The sequence below is a fragment of the Loxodonta africana genome, chromosome 15 (assembly GCF_030014295.1).
Source record: "Loxodonta africana isolate mLoxAfr1 chromosome 15, mLoxAfr1.hap2, whole genome shotgun sequence".
NCBI classification, from domain to species: Eukaryota; Metazoa; Chordata; class Mammalia; order Proboscidea; family Elephantidae; genus Loxodonta; species Loxodonta africana.
The window spans coordinates 84749593-84770197 of NC_087356.1; the positions used below are offsets into that span (position 1 = coordinate 84749593).

The 20605-nt window shown below is 50.5% G+C and overlaps 1 protein-coding gene across 2 annotated transcripts; it reads left to right on the forward strand.

Moving 5' to 3' along the window:
- Nucleotides 1-4459: 4459 nt before the first annotated feature.
- DRD2 (dopamine receptor D2) lies at nucleotides 4460-17962 on the forward strand. 2 transcript variants are annotated; one of them, XM_064269061.1, is made up of 7 exons: nucleotides 4460-4744; nucleotides 9798-9907; nucleotides 10482-10618; nucleotides 11813-12003; nucleotides 13181-13267; nucleotides 15227-15554; nucleotides 17769-17962. In XM_064269061.1, the coding sequence occupies exons 1-7, from the start codon at nucleotides 4460-4462 to the stop codon at nucleotides 17960-17962; spliced, it is 1332 nt and encodes a 443-aa protein (XP_064125131.1). The 2 variants fall into 2 exon arrangements, with proteins under 2 accessions (XP_064125131.1, XP_064125132.1); XM_064269062.1 differs by lacking the exon at nucleotides 13181-13267.
- Nucleotides 17963-20605: the final 2643 nt, after the last annotated feature.

A 20605-nucleotide genomic window follows, 5' to 3' on the forward strand; every position in this document is an offset into this window, starting at 1 on the left:
CTTTGCTGCTTAATTGCTTGTTTAGTTTAATTCTTCTCCTTAGTTTGGTTTGGTTTTTAAACTTAACATTTCTTGCGTACTTACCTGTGCCAGGCACACAAGCATTATCTTACTTAAGTTTCACAGCTGTTATTTCTATCCCTGTTTTGCGCATGGGAAAATTGAGGCTTAAGAAAACCAAACAAGCTGCCAAGGCCCCAAAGCTAGTAAGTGGTAGGGTTGGGAATTGAACCTAGGTCTTCTTGTCTTTAGCGCCTACACTGTCCTGGCACCCCTTATGCCATAGTATCTCATCTGTGGGGATGGATTTGCTGATGTCCCAATTCCTGTTCAGCTTGATAATGTGTGGTGAGTTTCAAGTAGGAGGGTGCTAAGGACGTGGTAGGGACTGGCCCTGGCCCTGGGGGTTAGAAGGCAGCCCTGTATGAATTTGCAAATAGGATCTACAGGCATTTAGGCATTTTTCATGTTTTCCAAATTTTTTTATAATGCAAATAAATACATTTATGTCATTTATTACATTTGTATCAGCTAATAGCAGTAAGAACCATTAGAAAATTAAATGTATGAGGCTTTTCCCAGTCTTAGATGCAGGAACTCACCTGTGCTCTGCAGATAATCAGGACTCAGGGGAGTGGGTGCTCACCCCCAGCCCCACCCTGATCTGCAATGTCTGTGATGGCAAGATGTCCCAGCTTTAGTGCTCCCTGCTCCAGGAAGCCCTCCATGAAAACCCCAGCTCTGGACATCCACTGTAGTGGATGCCGTGATGCACCACCCAGGTCCCCCTTCACCATGACAGAAGTTTTCATTCCCCCAACTACTAGCAGTGTTGACAACTGACGGCTTGCAGCAGACTACACCTTCTTGGTGATTGCCCATTGCAGAAGAGAGATGCCTCTCTCAAGGACACACTCATTTCACTGGGACACCCCCAACCCTATGACTGGTGTATGAGATGGGATAAAGGCTTGACCCTGTTGCCCTAATTCAGGCAGCCCTGCAGGGCTCCCCAGAGGGTTTTGACTGACTGCAAAGCAGCCCAACTTCTCCCTCTGCCAGTCCTGCTTCTTCTAATTCCCTGCAGGTAGGTCTTCATCCTGGGAACACTGCCCAATACATTACCTGCAAGCTGAGTTCCGAGTCTGCTTTCTGGGGAACCAACATTCACCTATGATACTCTTGGACTGTATTGCTTCTTGTTATGTGTTGTATGTTAATAGTTACATTCCAGGTGTGGAGGGGTTTTATTCCCAGCTAAACATAGCCTTTGCTTCTGTTCCACAAACATCTGTTGCTCATTTCCTGCATGTGAACCATAGAGTTAGGAGTCAAAAGAGAAAAACAAGATTGCATTTTCTTTTTAATTTGTTCATTCACAAAGAATATGAGGCGTGAGCAAGACATTGTGCAACCCTTGAAATGCTTACACTCCAGTGAAAAAGAAAAACCAGACACATGAGTGGGGTATGTTCCAGAACTGAGCCATGAAACACTGCTGTGGGACCCCCAAGGAGTAAGGAAGATGGTCCAAGCAGGTAGATTTGGAATGGATTCCAGAGGAGGAGATTCTGAGGGAGGCTTGCTTTGCTTTGAAGGATATGTGGGTAAGTAGGGGGAAGGGAAAGGAAGGGTTTCCAGGCAATTTTCTCATTTGCTAAGTGGGGATAATGATTACAAGCCTCAGAGGGTTGGTTGTTTTGAGGATAAATGAGATAGTATATCAAAAAACAAAAAAATTCAGCAAACTCTCAAATTCTTTACACACAAATGAATTTATAATCATAGGCAGGCTCAGGACTGTGCTCCAGAAAACAAAAGTTTGATTGGATGTGGAGAACAGGTAGGAGAGACAGGGAGCTGACAGACCCCATCAGATGGCTCTGGCCCTATCAGGAGGGGGACTAAGGGAGGGAAGAGGGGCAGAGGGATGGTCAGGATCCTAGGAGAGGTGAGTGTGCCTTACACATTTCTACACCTCCACAGTGTTTTCTGTGTACTGGGCTCAATCTGTGCTTATTGTGTTAATGAATGGCAGAGGAGCCCCAGTTGCCTGGTTAATAAGCACATACAGCTCTCCCGCTGTGTGCTCCTAGTGGGTAGAGGGACCATCAGCTTTGCAGAGTACAGCATCAGTATGACATAATGCTTCATTACCTTGGAACTAGAAGAGTTGCATGGAATTAGGCATTTTGCTTTCCCCACCCTGCAGACTCCAGAGTGGGGGTGCTGGGTAGGACATTATCTACACTTCTTTTGCTGGGAGTTGGTAGAGTGGATGAATCAGACAGGGATGAAGGTGTACAGGTGGGCAGACCCTTTTGGGGGTGGGGGGTGGGATGTCTGTGACCTGTCACAGCTCGTGAGCCCTCCTCTCTGATCTGGACATGGTACCACTTTCATCCCAAATGGCATTAATCGGTGGTTTTCAAAGCCACTTGGGTAGCCAAACACCTAGAAGCCATGGTGCTTTGTGCTGACTGTCTGGAAATGCTGATAAATTTAATTCCATTGTGTGAAATAGGGACACTTTTGTTAGCAGGAAAGTGCATCGGTCTGCTAACCGAAAGGTGGGCAGTTCAAATCCACCAGCTGCTCCTTGGAAACCCTGTGGGGCAGTTCTACTCTGTCCTGTAGGGTCGCTATGTGTCGGAATCAACTCTACGGCCAACAAGTCTGCTTCAGTCACAACCAGGGCACAGGCTGTCCAGCTCACCGATACCTCCACCTCTGAGTCTCAGCCCCTCTGCTCCCTTTTCTCAGTGAGCAGCATGCTCAGCCTCCCAGAGCCCAGGGCAGAAATTCCGGTATTCTCCTTGACTCCTTCTCTCTCTGCTTGCCCCCACCCCACCCCGCATCTAGTCAATGACCAAGTTCCATCAAAGCAACTTGAAGTCTGCTCCTGAATCCAAGTGCTTCTCTCCAACCTCATTCCTACCATGCAGGTGACCACCCCCATGCAGGTGGCCACCATCTTTTACCTGAATTAGAACCACAACCTCATCCCCTTCTGAGGTCTCCTCCACACTGCAGCAGCCAGGGGCTTTTCTAAAATAGCAGCTCAACAGCGTCATTCCTCTACACCTGACCTTTCTTTTGCTCTCCACGGCTTACAAGGCCTGATCTGGCACATGAATGCCCCTCTGGTTTCATTTCCCCCAACCTCATTGTCATGCCCTACACTTGGAGTCAAACAGAAGTATTTGCTGTTTGAGACTGGGCTGTGTTCTCTCTGGCTAGAACATCTCCCCTGAATCAGTTTCTTGGCCAATGCCTTGTCATACTTCATCCCAGATAACACCTCTTTCAAGAAGTCTTTCCTCGTGGGATGAGACTCTCATTCTTCAGGGCTCTCTGCACATATCATGCAAAACCTCACCGTCTATTACTTGGATTCCTGCAACAATTTCCCAGCTGTGCCCTATCTGCACTCCTCAGCCATTCCATCCATTCCCCATACTGCAATCAGAATCATCCCTCTGAAAGGCAAACCTGGTCATGGGATTCTCTCTGCCCTTTGGATCAAACCCAGATTCCTAGCATGTCTTATAAGACCCTTTATGATCTAGCTGATTGCAGCCTCCCTAGAGTTAACATTTGCCAAGTCCCTCTATGCTTCAGCTATCTCAGATCTCTTTTAAGCTCTCCACAATGGCACCCTGTCTCTAGTTCTAGCATGTGCCACTTCTTGGGTCTAGAATCCTCCCCACTTCCCCCTGGCTCCCAATTGTACCTGGCTAATTCAGGTGCCTGTTGAACACCACACTTCCAGCCTCTCTGTAGGAGAAAAGATCTGGCAATCTGCTCAGGCAAAGATTACAGCCTAGGAAATCTTATGGGGCAGTTCTACTCTGTCATATAGGGTCACTGTGAGTTGGAATCAACTCATCGGCAAACAACAACCACCCATAGATTTAATTGATTAATTGGCTGTTGTTTCTTCTAAACTGTGAGCTTGCAGGACCATGTGTATTTTCTTCCTGTCTATGTCTTTAGTACTGTATAGATCAGTGCTTTATATTTGTTGACTCACGAATGAATGAATGCATATATCTATTCCTACCACTAGAAGCTAGAACCCCTATCTGCCTTACCTTAAGTAGTATGGTTTGTGGAATATGCTTAATAAGTTTTTATTGAACGTATGAATGAATGATCAGCTCATACCCAGATCACTTGTTTTATTATACTTTAAAAAAATTATACTTGTTCATTTGTTTTACTATCTGCAAGAACTTGTTAGTAGAATAGTGGTAGCAGCCTCCAACATTTTAAGAAAAATTGTTAGAAGCCAAACTTAAAATCTTGAAGTTGGAGAATTCTGTTAACTTTCAGTGGTTGGTCTGAGCTTTGGAGCTACCTGGGGGAAGCAACTTGCTTTGACCAGTCGCCCCCCACTCACTCCCTGTGTCCATATTTCCTGGTCAGAGCCTGGCCAGCCAGTGGCTCCGCTGCCCCAATGGATCCTCTGAACCTGTCCTGGTACGATGACGACGTGGAGAGTCAGAACTGGAGCCGGCCCTTCAATGGGTCCGAAGCGAAGGCGGACAGGCCCCACTACAACTATTATGCCATGCTGCTCACCCTGCTCATCTTCATCATCGTCTTCGGCAACGTGCTGGTGTGCATGGCTGTGTCCCGCGAGAAGGCGCTGCAGACCACCACCAACTACTTGATCGTCAGCCTCGCTGTGGCTGACCTCCTCGTAGCCACGCTGGTCATGCCCTGGGTTGTCTACCTGGAGGTAGGTCCAGGCCCCTGCCTTGCTCCAGCCCTGTGCCAGAGCCTGGGAGGGAAGGGCTCTCTTGTTATAAGGAAATATGAAACCTTTGTAGGCTGGAGCACAGGAGACCTCTAGGGGAAATCAAATGGGGAGGGGTGGCTGGCCCAAAGTGTCACACCTGCTTGTCCCCAAACTCCCAAGAGGCTCCCTGTGCTTTCTGTTGTCACCACTACACTGGCCCACAGGGAGCCCGGGTCCCTGCTGGTCCATCACTTCCTTGACTTCCTTTAGCACAGCCAAAACAGGCTGGGAATTTCAAAATGACCTGACTAAATATTAAGGAAGAGCCAAAGAAAACAAACAATAAATGCAAAACAACATAAAAGCATACAGGTGACATAGACCGGGGTGCAGTTTTTTCATCGCTTGCACATTTATGGGAGCCCCTAGATTCTTTTTTTTTTATTATTATTACTAGATTCTGTTCATCCCATGTTCTGTCTGAGGGCCTTTTCCCAAGGAGCCCGTTCTTAATTTTTAGGCTTGTTCCTCTTCGATATCCTTCCAGAGGAGGGTCCCAGGCCTCAGACCATCAGGGGAAAATGGTGGGTGGTGGGTGAAACAAATTTAGTCTCTTTGTGTCTCAGTTTTCTCATCTATAAAATGGGGATAATAATGGTACTTACCCCATAATGTTATTTGAGAATCAAATGAATTGATATATGAAAAGAGCTTAGAACAGTACCTGGCACAGAGGAAACACCAGGTGAAAGTGAGCCTTGACAATGGCAACGAAGATGAAGATGACAGTAGATACCAGCACCTCTCCACATAGAGAGAATTCTCCACTTAACCTTCCCCTCACCCAGGCAAAGAGGCAATCTCTTTTCAGAGCTCTGTCTAGGGCTCAGAAACCCTCTGGTGGTGTAGTGATTAAGAGCTACTGCTACTAACCAAAAGGTCAACAGTTCGAATCTACCAGTTGGTCCTTGGAAACCCAAGGGGTCAGTTCTAGTCTGTCCTACAGGGTCACTATGAGTCAGAATCGACTCGACGGCAACTGGTTTGGTATAGGTTTTTGCCTAGGGCTCTGGGCCTGGGTCCTACTGGCTTCCAGACCCACCGTCCCTACCCATACACTCCAGGGCAGGGCTGAATCCATACCTGGGCTGCACTGGGACCCCTAGGAATCTATAAGCCCTTCACATAGATATTTTAAACATACATGTTCACCATTACTTTAAAGGTGAAACTGAGTGCTTGAGGGGGCCAGGGTGGAGAAGGGCATTCTCAGAGGGCAGTGTTCAAACTCTCTCGGGGAACCCCCATCACAACCAAAGCCAAGCAGTAAGCCCTACTTAAAAGACATTTTCTCAACTTTTTATTGACCCTAAACAAACAAAAACTCAAACCTACTGCCATCGGGTCATTCCAACCCACAGTGACCCTATAGGACAGAGTAGAACTGTCTCATAGGGTTTCCAAGGAGCGCCTGGTGGATTCAAACTGCCAACCTTTTGGTTAGCAGCTATGGCTCTTAACCACTACGCCACCAGGGTTTCCTTTACTGATGCTAGTAAGTGTTTAATAAATGCTAGTTATTCTTGTGATTTAGCCAGCCCAGTTCAAGGCCCCTCCTGCAGGTCTGCAGCTTCACGTGGGCAGAATGTCTGTGTGTGATGTCCAAAGGTGCAGAGAAAAGATCCCTGGAGTGGGACTAGAAAACATGGGGCCTAGTCCTTCCCCTGCTACTAAATCACCCAATGACCTTAAGCAAGTCTATTTTCCTTTCTGACCCCAAGTGTGTCCACCCATAAAATTATAATCTCTCATTTTCACCTGTTCTGTTTACCAAGGGCTTTGCACGTAATTACCTCGTCTTTGACAAGCTAGATGGTCCCTTCCAAGACAGCTTAGGAAAGAGCATAGGCCATGATGCTTCTAACTCCAGCTCTGCCACACACCAGCTGGGTGAAGTTGGCCAGGTTATTTAGCATCTCTAGGCTTCAGTTTCCTCATCTGTGAAATGGGGATAAGCAATCTCTCCTTGTAAGAGTTTTAAGAATAAATAAGATAAAGTATAGTGCTACGCTACCCTGGTAGCGTAGTGGTTAAATGCTATGGCTGCTAACCTAAGGGTCGGCAGTTCAAATCTGCCAGGTGCTTCTTGGAAACTCTGTGGGGCAGTTCTACTCTGTCCTATAGGGTCGCTGTGAGTTAGAATCGACTTGATGGCAGCAGGTTTTTTTTTATAGTGCCCACAGTAGATGTTCAATGAACAGTGACTACGATGCATTTTCTTGAGCCTTTGAGCCTGCTGCCCCTAACAGCTCTCTGGAGCAGCTGCTCCCAGGACCACGGAGGAAACCCTTCCCTTCTTCTGGCCAACACGGGTGGGGGAGGAGGCAAATTGGGAGTTCCCTGAAGGCAGGGTCAATGTTTGTGTCATTCCCAACTGTATCCCAGAGTCTAGGATAGAGCCTGGCACATAGGAAGTTGCTGGATAAATGTCTGTAGGAAAGAAGGAAGTCAGGGAGGAGGAAGGAGTGTGGGAGGATGGAGAGGCCTGACATCTCAGACCTAGACCCCCAGTGACATGTAAGCAGTTCCCAAATACCAGTTTCAAGAGGGTCTTCCAGGTGGGAAGTATACCAGGTCGAACTGGGCCTGGCCCAGTGGTGCCTTAAGGTAGACTCTATTTACTCCAAGGAAGCCTCTTACACTCCCCCAATCCCCAGCCCCAACTGCCATCCAGCTGTTAGCTTCTGTGCACCCTGTTAGCGCTGCCATACAGGGAGCCCAGGAGAGACCTTGTTACGGCGCCCCTCACTTGAGTCCCAGAGAAGGCAGTGTCACACGAGAGGCTTCCTCTCTTCCAGGAAAAACTGCTGCTTCCTCCATGCTCTGACAGCTACTTCACCGCCCATCATTGAGCTGAAATGCTAGCATTTGGTTTTATGCCTGAGAGCAGAAAAGAGGGCAGTGACGAGTGAGCAGCATTATGATGGGCCTCGTTGCTGTGCTGTGTGGTGCTGTGCCTCCAGAGTCGGTACTGCCCTGCCCCATTCACCCAGAGGGCTCTGTCTGCTCTTCTTCCCTCCTACTGGTAGACGCCTGACTCTTCCATGACCAGTGGGATACATGCTTGCCCACCAATATTTTTGGCCTCTCAGGCTCTTTAGGAAGGTGCTTTCCCACTGATAGTGCATGCTGCTGAAAGGCAGGGACCTTTAGGGCTGTTTGAAACCAAAAAAAAAAAATGGGTGTGTGCTACAAATTACTGTTTCTTGGGGTGTTGTATGAGGTGTGTGCATTTTTGGGTGGGAAAAAGAGAAAATTAAAAAAAAAATAGGGGCACATATGTCCCAGTGGACTCTGGGTGTGGGGACTGTGGGGTTAGAATTCGTGGGAAAATGTATGTCCCTCTGGACTCTAAGGGTAGGCTTGTGGAAGGGGACAAGAAAAAAAAATCCTTACTACCTTCCAAAAGTTCAGTACCACTCAATGATTGAGCCTGCTCCCATGAATGAAAATACGTGGTATCAGCAAAAAATTCAAAGCAGAAAGTAATTGGGTCTTGAAGGCGCTAAGGTGTATCTCCTCATCCTGACTCTGTCCTCAGGGACTGGGGGGGCTCCAAATTTCCAGAGTCGCTAGGGCTAGCCTGCTGTGTGAGTGTGCGGGCATGGGGGTAAGTATGGGAGTGTGTGTGTGTGTGTGTGTGTGTGTGCATGTATAAGGGATGGTATGGGAGAGTGTGTGTGTGTATAAGGGAGGGTATAGGAGTGTGTGTGTGTGTGTGTGTATAATGGAGGGTATGGGAGAGTGTGTGTGTATACGGGAGGGTATGGGAGAGTGTGTGTGTGTGTTCAAAAAAATTTTTTTTTATGGGAGAGTGTGTGTGCGTATAAGGGAGGGTATGGGAGAGTGTGTGTGTATAAGGGAGGGTATGGGAGAGTGTGTGTGTGTATAAGGGAGGGTATGGGAGTGTGTGTGTGCGTATAAGGGAGGGTATGGGAGAGTGTGTGTGCATGTATGTGTGCGTATAAGGGAGGGTATGGGAGAGTGTGTGTGTGTGTGTATGGGGTATGAAAGAATAAGGGGTAGAGGGTGTGAATGTGTGTGGGGGAGTATAAGGGACTGGAGGTGTAGTAGGTATGGATGTGTGTTTGTGTAGATGTGTGTAAGAAAGAGGTAGGAGTTTGTGTGTGTGTGTGGAATATGAGGGAGAAAGAAACAGATATGAGAGAGTGAAAAGTGTGTGTGTTTGTGTGTATAAGGGGATAGAAAGTGCAGAAGTTTGTGTGTGGGGCGGCATGAGGGAATGGGGTATAGGAGATGTGGATGTGTGTTTATGTAGATGTGTTTAAGGGAAAGGGTGTGTGTGTGTGTGTGTGTGTGTAGTGGTGGAGACGGATGCAGAATGCTCTTGCCATGAGCTAGAAACCTCATTTCCCATCATACAAAGGGTAGGCCATTACAGTAGTCCCTCCTCAACCCATTCTCTTCCAAAGCTCCAGCCCAGATTTCCATTCTCTCAGTATCACGAGAGGAAATTTCTTCCGTTTCCTAGAAAGTCATCGTCTTCACCATTATTAACAGACACTATTGGCCCTACTCTGTCCACACGCCACACCAGGCACTGCAGGACTTGCCTGGCTCACCCAGAAACCTGGGCCACAGTAGGCTCAGGAGCTGAGCTAAAAGGCCTTGGACAAGTCGCAGCACTTTTCTGAGGCTCAGTTTCCTCGTTGGTAAAATGGGGATTGCCAGATGATCACACAGATGTTTGACAGATTAAGGATGAAATCCGAATGCTCAGTGTAAGTTGGCTGTCTTCTAGCACAGTTCTTGGAACAAAATGGACTTAGCTGTCCGGGATTAAAAGGGCTGGGGCCAGGACCCAGACACCCACGGGCATGACTCTCCATTGCTGACCCTCTTCTCCCCCACACCCCAGCCTGAGACCCCCAAGACTTCCACAGTTGCCGTCTGAGCCCATCTGCCCATTTACAGGACCTAAGCTATTCTCCCTTCCTCCCACTGGCCACCCATGATGTTGCTTTGTTCCCAGGTGGTAGGCGAGTGGAAATTCAGCAGGATTCACTGTGACATCTTTGTCACTCTGGACGTCATGATGTGCACAGCAAGCATCCTGAACCTGTGTGCCATCAGCATCGACAGGTGAGCTGCAGCCAGGGTGGGAGAGACGACCCTGGTCATTCACCCTTCTGGCTGCTCCACCTCTCCTTCAGGGCCAGGCTGTGTCAAGGATGCCATATGCATGGCTATGTGCATGTGAGTATATGTGCGTCTGTGTGTCTAGGAGAGTGCACACTCTCCTAAAGAGAGGTCATCTGATGGACAGTGATGCCACCAAGAACATTCAAGACAGTGATTGCTGTACAGGAGAAAGCAGTTGGTTTTGGCTGAGGCCCTGGCTCTACTACTTCCTAGCTATGTGACCTTGACAGGTTGTGGAAATTCTCAGCCCTAGAGTGATAGATATGATCCAGCACCAAACAGAAGCTACTCAGTCATTAAGTGCTTGATTAGGTATCACCAGCTGTCCTTGCTATCTGAGCTTGGGGCCAGGAGGGAGGGTCCAGTTAGAGTAGTCAACCAGGCTTCACAGAGGAGAACCAACTGTTCAGGCCCAAGAAGGGGGTACCTCTGGTGTGAGCATGTTGTGGAGGGTGGGGACCCTGGGCCTAGCCAGACTCAGGCCCCTTCTGCTCCCCATGCTCCCGCCCTGCAGGTACACAGCCGTGGCCATGCCCATGCTCTACAACACGCGCTACAGCTCTAAGCGCCGAGTCACTGTCATGATCGCCATCGTCTGGGTTCTGTCTTTCACCATCTCCTGCCCGCTGCTCTTCGGACTCAACAACACAGGTGAGTCCTGCTTTAGTTTATCTGAGGCTCAGCTGGCTCAGATACTGGTAGAAGCCCAATGAGGGCCCATTTACCACCCTAGAACTGAGGCTAGGCTGGGGTTCCTGGGCCAAGCCCAACCCAGAGTATTTTCAGGTTGGACCGGAGAGGAAACAATGGAGTTAGATGAGGAGTGGGGATAAGGATTCAGAAGGATGTCTGGGCTCTTTCAATTTGGTTTATTAAATTGAAGTTGGCCAGATAGCCTCACAAACTGAGTGTGTATATACATGTGTATGTGTGTACACTTGCATGGGGGAGGCTATTGGGCTTCCATCCACCCCTAACAATGGTAGTTTTTGAAATGACGTTGCAGCCCCTGAGCCAGGCTTGAGCCACCTGGAGCAGGTAAGCTAGAAGCAAATAGGAGGTGAGCCAACCGCGTGCTCATTCCCGTGCAAGGCAAAGTTAGGAGTATCTCAGACAGAGGGGACACTGAGTGCCACCTCCTGTCATACATGAAGCGTGACTCTTGTCAGAGAGACAAGAACAATGCAAGAGCACCTTCTGGAGCCCATTATTAGACAGGATACAATTAAGTTTTGAAAACGTGTGGTACAAAAAGTGTCACATGCATTCCGAAAAGCAAGAAATAGTGCTAAATGTACTTGGATTAAGCCAGGAAGGCCCTGAGAGGACAATCTGTTAGACCCAGAAGGGAGCATGAAATTTGGCTAAACTACTGATTCTCCAAATGAACTCCTTGGAATGCAGATGAGTCAACAAACAAGACCAAGTTATCTGGTCCCTAAAATTACAGACCTTCCTCCAATATACAGGAAATTCCAAAATCATGGTTTACTCTTTTAAATTTTGGGTTTTCTTCCATCGATTTTTCTGAACATTCTAGCTCCACTTGTGTGCTCACAGATGACAAAAATAATGACCAACTAACAAGGCATTATTAATGGAAAAACTTGGAGACAGTCAATCACAGCATAGTTTTTTGCTCAGGGCTGTGTTTTTAATACTCTGATTTCTATTACCTATTTATTTACATCTGACATCCCCACGAAACCTAAAACATCTATTCATGTTCTCTGTTAAGTTGTTGCTTGTTCCTCTGAAGGATGTGAGTATGCTCACGAGGCACCGGCGCCCAGTGGGCTGCTGACACCCTGCCTACCTGGGGCTCTCCTTCCCCTCTTCCCCTAGACCAGAACGAGTGCATCATTGCCAACCCCGCCTTTGTGGTCTACTCCTCCATCGTCTCCTTCTATGTGCCCTTCATCGTCACCCTGCTGGTCTACATCAAGATCTACATTGTCCTCCGCAAGCGCCGCAAGCGGGTCAACACCAAGCGCAGCAGCCGAGCTTTCAGGGCCAACCTGAAGGCCCCACTCAAGGTTCTGAAATCCCCTCTCCCTTAGGGTCCCCACCTAACAATTACAAGGGGGGCTCATCCCATGCTCAGCTGAGGCCTGGGACACCCCAACAGGACGAGGTTCAGGCTGGTGGGGCTCTGAGGACATGGGTGAGGGTAGATTTCATAGGCTTGGACCTCAGCAGAGCAACCTTGAGTCTTCAGGAGTGGGAAGTGGGGTGGGTGGAGGGACCGACTGGGAAGAGGAGTCTTTGCTTGGAGAGCTTTGTGGCTATGTCTGAATGCAGCAGCCATTGGTACCCTCCTTGACTCCTCTCCTCTTTTCTTTTGTTGTTGTTGTGGCCACTGAGAAGATTTCGACTCATAGCAACCCCATATCATAGAACAGAATGGCTCCGTAGGTTCCCTGGGTCGCAGGAGTTAGATGGGAGCAGACCGCCAGGTCCGTTCTCCTGTGGAGTGGCTGATGAGTTGGAACCCTGACCTTTTGCTTAGCAGCTGAGCACTTAACCATTGCACCACCAGGGTTCTTCTCTGGACTCTGTCTCCGTTTCCCTGTCTCTGACTCCTCCATCCTTTTTCTTTGCCTTCCACACTCTGACCTCCCATCCATGCATACCTCCTTCTTCCTCACTCTCCTTCCTACTTCTCTTTTCTGGTCCTCTTTCATTTCTCCCCTCTTATTTGGTGTCAATTCTCCACTCCGCTCAGCCCTCCCTGAGGAAGACCATATGTGGGTGTGGAAGGAACAAGAGCTTTAGGGTTAGGCACAACAGTTTCAAATCCTGGCCCTGCCTTTTTTTTTTTTGCTTCATGACCTTGGGCAAGCTGCTTAACTTCTCTGAGTCTCAGTTTCCTTATCCGTTAAATGGGAATCATAATACAGACTTCACAGGGTGGTCTTGAGGATTCAAGGTGAGAAAGGATATGAATGTGTTTAGCCTGGTGCCAAATCCTTAGCAGGTGCTGGATAAGTCAGGGCCATTTGTCCCTCGTCCTGTCCACTTGCTTTCATTGCAGCACCTACCCTTGTCTCGCCTTGATGACCTTCACAGACCCCCACCCATCTGATCTCTGTCCCTTGAGCCCTGTGCCCAGTTTGAGTTCTCCCTGGGCTACCCTGCATTCAAGTCCAGCCCCCACCCCTCCTCCCCATCATTGCCTTGCCTTAGTGACCCATGTGCTGGCTCCCTCCACAGGGCAACTACACTCACTCTGAGGATATGCAACTCTGCACCGTTATCATGAAGTCTAATGGGAGTTTCCCAGTGAACAGGAGGAGAGTGGTAAGTGCTCAGGTCAGGGACCCAGGGCCAGTCCTTCTGTCGCTAGAGACGCCCACCTCCCATGCCTCCTTGGGACCTCACAGCTAGTCAATGGGAGAAGAGCCTCTGGGACCCCATTTTGCCTCAGGTGAGGGCACGCTTATCAAGCACACTTCACCAGCAGGCTTGATTCTGAAAGACTCAGCCATGTACCCCTAACACCAGAAAATGCTTGGGAGAAAGGACTTGGCCATAATAACATAATTAAAAAAAAATAATAATAGTGGCTATCACCATTTATTGAACATCTACCATGTTCCTATTATTATCTCATCAAATCCTCACAACAACCCTGAGAGGTAAGTCTTCTGGATCTTATTGATCTTCATTTTACAGAAGAGGAAATGGAGGCTCAGAGAGAGGTGAGGTAACTCACCCAAGGCTTAGAGAGAAAGAGAAAGAGTGAGCAAGCCCATATTTGAATGCACACCTACCTATATGACTCTAAAATCCATGCCCCTGTCTTTCCACTCCTAGACAGGGAGGTGCTGGGGCTGGGGGCTGGGAAAGAAGGGCTGGAGCTAGCTGCTGGGGTAGAGGTGAGGGCCAGCTGGGTAACCTGAGCCCAGAGATGCAGAATCACAGCAGATGCCACCTTCGCCAGTGGTATCAGCACCAGGATCCAAGCAGGAGCCGCAGGTGTCCCATTTCCTAGGTGGGCAGAGGCCAGGCCAGGGAACCCACAGAGGACCATACATAAAGTTTGGGTCAGGTGTTCTTGGGAAGCAGGGTCCCATCATTCACCTGGGCTGCAAAGGCAGGACTCCAAAGAGCTGCTTATGAAGCAGGTGCCATAATGGGAGGGAGAAGCGATGGTTCAGTGGTAGAATTCTCGCCTTCAATGTGGGGGACCCAGGTTTAATTCCAGGCCCACGCACCTCAGGTGCAGCCACCACCTGTCAGTGGAGGCTTATGTGTCACTATGATGCTGAACAGGTTTCAGCAGAGCTTCGAGACTCTGATGGGCTGGGAAGAAAGGCCTGGTGACCTACTTCTGAAAAGCAACAATGAAACCCCAGTGCATCACAATGGCCCAATCCACAACCCATCATGGGGATGGTGCAGGACTGGGCAGCATTTTTTTCTAATGTGCATGGTGTCGCCATGAGCCAGGGGCCAGCTTGATGGCAGCTATCGACAACAGCAGCCAAAATGGGAACACAGGAGGGGCCAAGGCAGCAGCACAGTTATACCACCTGGAAACACAGTGAGGCCTAGATTTCAGAATCTCAGGCTGAGACCCAAAGGCCTCAGAACAGAAGAGCCTGGAAAGCCATGGGTGGATCAGTGAGGGAGGCCTCTAAATGAGCCAGCAGGGAAAGTGGGGGGCCCCAAGGGTCAGCCCTTTGGCACCTAAGATCAGTAGTCTAACGGACAGAAAATGGAGCCTGAGTGCGTGTGCTGATGCAGGTGCCTTCGGTCAGCTTGGCAGGCCCTGAGCCAGGGGCCCTGGGCTCCTTGTGTCAGCCTGGCAGAATGAAGATGGGCGCCCTCTCTGCAGAGTTAGAGTGTGAGATCCTGGAGGCAGGGCCTGAGCATCATTCTGTGATTTATCCCCAGCAGCCAGCTTGGCGCCTGGCACTTAGCTGGCACTCAATAAATGTTTGCCCCATTAATAAAAGAGAAGTACACAGGAACTAAGCCTTCACAGAATGGCTGTGAGGTCAGTGAGGCTGCACGGGGATGGCTCTGGGAGGGGGGTAGGGTCGAGCCTGCAGGAAGGGAGGGGCTGATGTGGCCCTGAGTCCTGTACCCAGACAGTCCCTCCCTCGAAGTGATCACCCTCCCTGTCTCCGTGGAAGGATGTTTGCAGGAACCACTGGAGTGGGAAAGGAAGAGGCCAGGGAGAACGAGTAAAGCTGGGTGGCTGATGCCTGAGAACATGCTGGGTTTACCCAGTGCTTTCTGACTCTGGTGCAGGAGGCTGCCCGCCGAGCCCAGGAGCTGGAGATGGAGATGCTCTCCAGTACCAGTCCACCCGAGAGGACCCGGTACAGTCCCATCCCTCCTAGCCACCACCAGCTGACCCTCCCTGACTCGTCCCACCACGGCCTCCACACCACTCCCGACAGCCCTGCCAAACCAGAGAAGAATGGGCATGCCAAAGACCACCCCAAGATTGCCAAGATCTTTGAGATCCAGTCCATGCCCAATGGCAAAACCCGGACCTCTCTCAAGACCATGAGCCGTAGGAAGCTCTCACAGCAGAAGGAGAAGAAAGCCACCCAGATGCTCGCCATCGTGCTTGGTGAGTTGGCCTGGCTGCTGGCCACAGCCCAGCCCTGCCCAGGCCTGGCTGGGGGATGAACTCATCACTGCAGGTTCTGCAGCCTGCCATGCCCATTCCAACCATGGCCAGGGGCCATGGGACAGCACCTACTTAGGCGCAGGTCAAGCCCCTTGGAGTACAGACAGCCCTATAAGGTAGATTTCATGATTATGCTCATTTTACAGATGGGGAAACTGGGGTTTAGAGGTTATAGAACTTGACCAAGGAGGAACCTTGATTTGAACCCCAGAAGCCTGACTCTGGAGTCTGTGAAACTGACCCAAACCCATTGCTATCAAGTCGATTCTGACTCTTAGTGACCCTATACGACAGAGTAGAACTGCCCCATAATGTTTCCAAGGCTGTAATCTTTACAGAAGCAGACTGCCACATCTTTCTGCCATGGAGTGGCTGGTGGGTTCAAACCAAAGACCTTTTGGTTAGCAGCCAAGTGCTTAACCACTGTGCCACCAGGGCTCCTTGTGAACTTGACCTGCCTCCCACAGTGCCTCCCAGAACCTCATGACTGGACAAGCAACTGTTCCTTTGTGGTCTCCTTGTGAGTGGGTTACTTCTCAAAGTTGTGGTGGTGGTAAAGCAGAACGTGTTTGGTGAAAGCATTCTATAAACTGTAAAGCAGTACACACAGTAAATGGTGTTATTATTGTACTTTTTGCTAGTATTGCTCTTCCTGAGGAACTGGGAAATTCTACTCACTTGAGCTCAATCAGGTTCCTATGAGATCAGAGCTGTGAAAAATAAAGGGGACTGTGGGGGTGGTGGGCAGGGTAGGCCCTGATTCAAATGAGGGCATGGTTCTATCAGCCAGGCAAGACTTTTAAATAAAAGTCTTCCAGAAAGCCATATAATAAAGGTCTAAAATCAAGGGGTGGACTGATAAGGATGGTTGGGAAAAGGAGCAACTGAAGTGACTGCACCCTCCCTGTAGCCCCAGGGCAGTTCATGAGACCCTTTCACACTTGCAGTGTGAGTGGGGCAGGTGATACCATCCTTGTTTTATGAATGACAGATAGGGTCACAGGCGGGTGAGGGGGTTGACCCATGGTCACGCAGCTGGGGTGTGACAGAGCAGGATCTGAGGCAGGCCCGCTCTTCCAGTTCACAGGAGTTCCACTCTGCCTTCTGCTCTTTCCAGCACGCTGCTTTGCCCCCAGGTACCCCCCTGCACCTGTAGGTCTTACCTGTACCCTATGCTTCCATGCAGAGTGGCCCATCTGACGAAGGGGCTTCTGGAGAAAGACACACCTGAGTTAGACAAGATGAGCAGGTAGGGGCCAGTGTAGGGGGCAGGGGCTAGCCCCAAGGCAGGAATTAACAAGGGTGTGTGCTTCAGGGATGGGGCCATTTGCGACCTACATAGACTTGAGTTCAGATATCAGCTTTGCCATTGAAGAGTGAAGCGGTGTTGGGTAAATCACAGAGCCGTCTGAGTCCCAGTTTCTGTCTACCTCACAGGGATGTCCTGAGGGCCAAGCAAGATGGGCATTTAGCTATCTGTTTTCTCCCTCTGGTGGTAGCAAGACAAGAACTGTGTTCTACCACTGCCACCAACAAACTCTGCCCACTTCCAGCTTCTGAGGAAGATGTTCTCAGAGACGAGCAGGAGTTGGAGTAGGAATTTCCATTTCTACTGCCTGACTCGGGGCGGCATTTTAACCTTTTGAGTTTGTTTTCAAACCATTTGTCCTCCCCTCTGAGGTGCATAGGAGTCCTTGGCTGGGGCAAACAATTAATACACTCAGCTGCTAACTGAAAGGTTAGAGATTTGAATCCACCCAGAGGCACCTCGGAAGAAACGTGTGGCAGTCTACTTCCAAAAAATCAGCCATTGAAAACCGTATGGAGCACAGTTCTACTCTGACACTCACGGGGTTGCCATGAGTTGGAGCTGACTTGACAGCAACTGGTACTGGTATGAGGTAGGTATTATTACATCCATTTGGCATATGAGGAAAATGAGGCTGAGGGTGGTGATCTGTTACCTGCAAATGGGTGCCAGAGAAAGGTCTAGAAAGGACTCCTCTCTCACTGTTCTTTCTGCTGCAACCTGTAGCCTTAGTTTTGGAAGCGGGACCCACAGCACATAATCCAGGCACCCCGTTGAGGGAGTTCATTCCCAGCCCAGCTCTCCCGGGCCCTGGGAACCAGCCTGACAGCTGCCCTCTCCCCCAGGCGTGTTCATCATCTGCTGGCTGCCCTTCTTCATCACACACATCCTGAACATACACTGTGATTGCAACATCCCGCCCGTCCTGTACAGCGCCTTCACGTGGCTGGGCTATGTCAACAGTGCCGTGAACCCCATCATCTACACGACCTTCAATATCGAGTTCCGCAAGGCCTTCATGAAGATCCTACACTGCTGACTCTGCTGCCCACCCACACAGCAGCTGCTTCCCACCTCCTGGCTCAGGCAGGCCTGGCCTCAGTTCCTGGGTGCCTTGGGCCGGAAGACTCGGGGTGGACTCAGCCCTCCCTTTGCCCTGGGAAGGCTCTGCAGTGTCAGCTTGGCTCCATACCCCTCACTGCCTGCACACCTGTTGCTCTGCCAGGGTAGTGCCAGAGATTCAGGTGCCGTGCCGCCCTTGGGCTGGACCCCTGGCTCAGGGGCAGCTCACAGAGCTCCCCTCTGCCGCCAGGCCCCCTCTCCTTGGCACCAAAGATGTCCTTTCTCTGGGGCTCTGGGGTTGCTGGGCCAGAGTCGGGGCTCAGAGGCCGAGTGCTGTCTGCCTGTTGGGCTTGGCCCCGTCTTTACAGGCCTGTGCTGGAGCAGGCAGTGGGGAGAGGCGGACAGTCCATGCCCCACAATAGGGGAGCAAGAGCTTTTGCCAAGGCCCCGGGTACTTTTAGTCCTGGGGGACCTGTGTAAATACCAGACCGCAGACGAACCCCAGAGAAGTCATGCCAAAAATCTGAGCTCCCCCTACCCTGACTAAGCCGCTACTTTCCACGCCACCCTGTGCTACCTTGTCGGAGCTCCCCAGGTGGCTGCCACATCCACTGAGGGGGAGAACAGCCCCTGCCCTGGGATACTTCTGAAGGATCTCGGACGTGTCGCTTCTCGGAACGCATGCTGGGCCCTCCTGGGGGTGGGAGAGAGACTGGGGCTTGTAACTGTGTCTGGGGGCCTGGTTGGGAGTATCTGAGGTTCTTTGGGGTGCTCGCTTCTGCCACGCTCTGCCCCATAACTACTTTCCTTCTCTATTCCTTGTTGCCTCTTCTCTTTCCCTTTTTCCGTCCCTTCCACTGCCTCTGCCTTAGAGAAGCTCATGGCTGAGAGGCTACTGAGTACCATTTGGCCTGGCCTGGCCCTGCCCCGAGGGAGGAAGAGAAGCTGCAGCTTGTGGGGGGCCCTGGGCCCCAGACTCTGTAACATCACTACACATGCACCAAACCAATAAAACATTGATAAGAGTCGCATTCCAGGACCCCTGGGTGCGAGGGGGCGGTGCCATCTCTGTCCTTAGCAGCCTGGGGTAGGCAAACATCTGTGCAGCCTTTTGAAGAGGTTGTCTGACCATGGCTGTCAACGGTGTACAGGAATTTGGGGAAAAGGCAGAGGGAAGCTGCTCCTGGCAGGAGCAAGTAGAAGATGGGGCGTGGAGGGGAGGCAGGGCACTTCTTCCAGGTTTCTTCCCTCTTCCCTGTCCTCCCAAACTGACCAAACTGACATAAGAGGTCCCAGCCCTGGTGTTCATACCCAACCCAGGTAACAGGTTGTCACTGACCCTCAGTTGGCAACAAAGGTAGGAGGGGGAATTTTTTCAGTAAGAATCCCATGGCACACACTGGGTAGCAGGGTCCACCAGAGGGGAAGCTATGCTGTCCCATGTCCTCACCTCCTTCCCCCAGGTCTGGAACCTCTGAAGGAACCATCCTTACTACCCACAAGGCCTCTGTGGAAATGGTAGCCCTGGAGGTGTTGGCTTTGCCTGTGTCCCTCTGTGCCTTCTCTGCTTTCTGTCTCCCCTCGGGATTCCCTTCCTCTGGGACAGGCTGGAGGAAGCAGCCATGGCTCTGAGTGCAGTGGCTGGGAACAGTTCTCCTCCTCCCTGCCTCCCTGCTTCCAGGACAAACCACCTGCTCCAGGCCTTCTGGGGCCTTGACTTGGCACTGCCCTGACAACAGAAATTTGGCTTTTGAAAAATGAAGTAAAAATCAGCCCGGTGAAGGAGGAGTAGTCTTACCACCTGAGCATAACCGCGGTGATGACAAACAAGGTGTCGGCACCCACGGGCTCAGGCGCTGGGGAACTGTCAGGGCATAATTTGCATGCTAAATACAGTATTTTTAGCACCAAAGTTTGGAGCACTTAACTTGCCCTGAACACTTAATTATGGACTTTGATCTTCTTCCTGAACCTGAATGTAGCGCTGAGCCCAGGGAGAGGCTCCTGTCCCCAGGAGCACCCTGATTCCAGAAGGTGGGCAAGACCGGCCTGTAGTCTAGCTCGGGGTGAGGGCAATAACCCAGTGACCACCTCCTGGGAAAGGCATCAGACCCCCAAGGAGGCTACAAACCCCAGGGACTTCTCAGCTGCTCATAACCACCCTATAACCAACACACACTCACCCTCAATTTATGGAAGATCTTGACCTGGATGGGAGGTAAAAAGTTCACCTCATCATCAGTAGCTCGATGAGGTAACACAGGTTTATCAGCTGTGGGAATTGGGAGAGATAACAAAAGGAGGGAGAGAGAAGAAAGGAGGGAAGGAAGAGAGAGGAAGAGAGAGGAAGGCAGCCCCAGAGCAGCCTGGCTCCAGAGCCAAAGCAGGAGAGCGCTGACAGGGAGAAAGGGGAAGAGGGTGGGGGGGGGGGGATGGGGCTGGGGAAAGTTGCCCACAGCTGTCACGAAGCTTCACATCTTCTGCCAGACAGCGGATTGACAGCTAGAGTGGGCAGGGGGAGGGCTGCCTCCACCCCCTCCCCCCTCAGTATTTCAGGGGCATAAGGGAAGGGAAGAGAGGAGGGGGAACCTGGAACACAAAGGTGGAGGGGCCACCCAGG

Bases quoted from the DNA above. Each gene is read 5' to 3' on its own strand.
- DRD2 (XM_064269061.1), top strand. From the start codon at position 4,460: ATGGATCCTCTGAACCTGTCCTGGTACGATGACGACGTGGAGAGTCAG. The intron at 12,004-13,180 runs GTTCTGAAATCC...CTCCCTCCACAG, and splicing joins ACCTGAAGGCCCCACTCAAG to GGCAACTACACTCACTCTGA. The intron at 15,555-17,768 runs GTGAGTTGGCCT...CCTCTCCCCCAG, and splicing joins GATGCTCGCCATCGTGCTTG to GCGTGTTCATCATCTGCTGG.